The 2,480-nt window shown below is 61.3% G+C and overlaps 1 protein-coding gene across 1 annotated transcript in view; it reads right to left on the bottom strand.

Moving 5' to 3' along the window:
* Positions 1–1,794: 1,794 nt before the first annotated feature.
* Positions 1,795–2,480, bottom strand: part of TMEM134 (transmembrane protein 134) — a 4,919-nt gene continuing 4,233 nt past the window's right edge. The window contains exons 5-7 of the mRNA XM_045297148.1: positions 2,430–2,474; positions 2,240–2,293; positions 1,795–2,110 (exon numbers count right to left, since the gene is read on the bottom strand). Of these exons, the coding sequence (XP_045153083.1) occupies positions 2,028–2,110; positions 2,240–2,293; positions 2,430–2,474 (182 nt within the window). The 3' untranslated portion in view covers positions 1,795–2,027. The remainder of the gene's footprint in view (positions 2,111–2,239; positions 2,294–2,429; positions 2,475–2,480) is intronic.

Here is a 2,480-nt window from a genome sequence, read left to right as displayed (position 1 = left end):
GGTGGTGCTAGGTGCCGTCGTGGCGTCTGTTCTGGCCCATCGAGACCCTACGCCCACCGCAAGGAACCACTGCCCGGCCCGGCGCCATCCTGACTATCGTTCCTGCGCTTGCCCCAGTGTTGTAGGCAGTGTCTGTCCATCTCGGGAGGGCCTTCCTCTCTCTTTCGGCCCCTCTGCTTTACCGAACATGCTATCTTCCAGGGTCTGGCCCTTCAACTGGTGCCCCTAACGTGCCTCGACTAAGGCAGCACCCATAGGCCCTCTGGAGGCAGGCACCACAGCTGGCTCAGAATGCTAGTTCCTGGGAGACACAGAACCCTGAAGGGCCTGGCCTGGCTGCCATGGGAATGGGTGGGGAGGAAGGCAGGTCCAGGGCCTCTGTTACCATGGAAGCCCCACCCATGCTGGAAGGTATCATCCAGTCCCTAGTCCCGAGGAGCCGGCGCCATGGTCTCAGGTGTGCTGAGCCCCTGGGGGCTGTGGCTGTGCAGCTGGGACAGTTTTCTAGCCATGAGGCTCATTGTCCAGCTCTTTCTGGGGCAGGGGAGCTCTGGAGGTATAGTGGTTATGCGTTGGGCTGCTAACCTCAAGGTAAGCAGTTTGGAACTACCAGCTGCTCTGCAGGAAAAAGTTGGGGCTTTCTACTCCTGTGAAGAGTTCCAGTCTCACAGGGGCAGTGCTACCGGTCCTGCAGGGCTGCTGTGAGTTGGCAAGGACTCGATGGCAGGTTTGGGGGTTCTTTGTTATGGAACGGTATTCAGTGTGCTCCATGTGGCTTCAGTGGACTGCATTTGGAATAGATCGCCAGGCCGTTCTTCCTAGGTGTTTGAGATACCGGTGCCATAGCTTCCGGCCTCAGAGTAGCAAGGTACAACACACTGATGGGTGGGAGGAGGGGTGACTTTTATTTTAACTTTTTATTGTGAGCTTGGCCGGGGTTTACCTTTCAGAGAATCAATTTTGTCTTCCATAATTTAAACCTATCAAACCTTTCAATGGCTTGTCCTGCCTCCTCCCCCCAACCTTGATTTCTCTTCTTGTAGAATACCACCTTCCTCCTCACCCCAGTTAACACCCATTTGTGCTCTAGATTATTGCTACACACACACACCCACAGCCATCAGAGTGTGAGTGGCTCTTCTTGGTAGTCCGAGCGGGATTGTGTCATGCTTGTTCCGCGAGCCCCTTGGCTTGCTGCCCTGCTCCGTGGACCTGGGAAGGGCCCTGACTAGGGACCAGGAGCCTGGATCACGTTCCCAACGGCACATGCCCCGTGGCTGCCCATGGACGAGGCAGTTTCTCCTCTGCCCAGTGGGCAGAGACAGGGGGGTGCCAGGCGTCAGTAGGGAGGTGGGGGTGGGGGGCAGAGGCTGCTGCCCTCTGAGAGCTGATGAATTACTGCTCGGATCCCGATTCCTGAGATTTTGTGGGGATCCTTCCTCACATTCTGAGGTCCTGGGATTCTTTGCTTATGGAAGCGTCTCTGGCCTGTGCTCCTTGCCTCTCTTCCTGGGCCTCCAGCTTCTCCCAGCCCCACCAGCCACCTGAAAATCAGGGTGGAGTGGGCTGTGCCCCCCGGCTGCCTGGCACCCTGGGCTACATCAAGGCCAGCCTCCAAGCCCAGGCCTGTGCCATCTCCTCAGGCGCCGGGTCAGGGCCACCAGCACGGTCCTTCTGGGTAGACAGGGCGTGTGTGACCTTGTTCATCGGGCAGCTCCGGGGCCAGGCGGCCGGCCGCTCAGTCTTGGGGTGCAGAAGGGCGGGCTTTGGGGACGGTAGGAGCCACATCTCGGCTAGAATCGACTACTCTTTTATTAGCACAAAATCACACGGACCCAGTCGCCCCGACGCCTGGGAATAAGTTAAGGCACAAAACAGACGCGCGGGCCGTGGGGCAGGGGAGACTCTTCCGGGCGAGGGGAGGCTGGGTTCCCCACGAGCTGAGGATCCGAGGGGCGCCCCCGTGGCCGCTCCTCGCAGATGCTGGGGGGCAGGCCGGGGGCACGGCCTGGTTGTCCCGCGGCGGCTCATTTCTCAAAGTACGGCAGGTAGAAGAAGTGGAAGCCCCGGTGGCCCTTCACGGCGCAGTAGATGAAGATCACGTGGTAGACTGCAGGGCGGGGCCTGTCAGCGCGGAGACCACGCCCCTCCCGGGCCGCCACGCCCCCTCCTCAGCCCCGCCCCGGGGCCGCCCCGCCCCCTCCCCGTCCTATCCTGCTCTCCCCCCACTCGCACGCACCTCCAGGGACCAGCAACAGGACGCCGGGCACAAAGAAGATGGCGCTGGAGACACCTGCGGGAGGAAGGGGAGGGGCCGTCAGGGCCGAGGGGTCTCCGGGCTCCCTGTCGGGGTGTCTGGGGCTGTTTCCTGGTGGGGCGTGGGAGGGCACCGTGTGACAGCCTGCGTGTGCAGGTCGGGGGAAGCTCACCTGCGGAGGGGGACACCTCCAGTCCCACGCCGACCAGGATCAGCACTGCAC

The sequence above is a fragment of the Echinops telfairi genome, unplaced genomic scaffold, assembly GCF_000313985.2.
Source record: "Echinops telfairi isolate 266 unplaced genomic scaffold, ASM31398v2 ScPeMD7_7417;HRSCAF=8455, whole genome shotgun sequence".
In the NCBI taxonomy this organism is placed as follows: Eukaryota; Metazoa; Chordata; class Mammalia; order Afrosoricida; family Tenrecidae; genus Echinops; species Echinops telfairi.
This window is presented reverse-complemented; position numbering and strand designations above follow the sequence as displayed.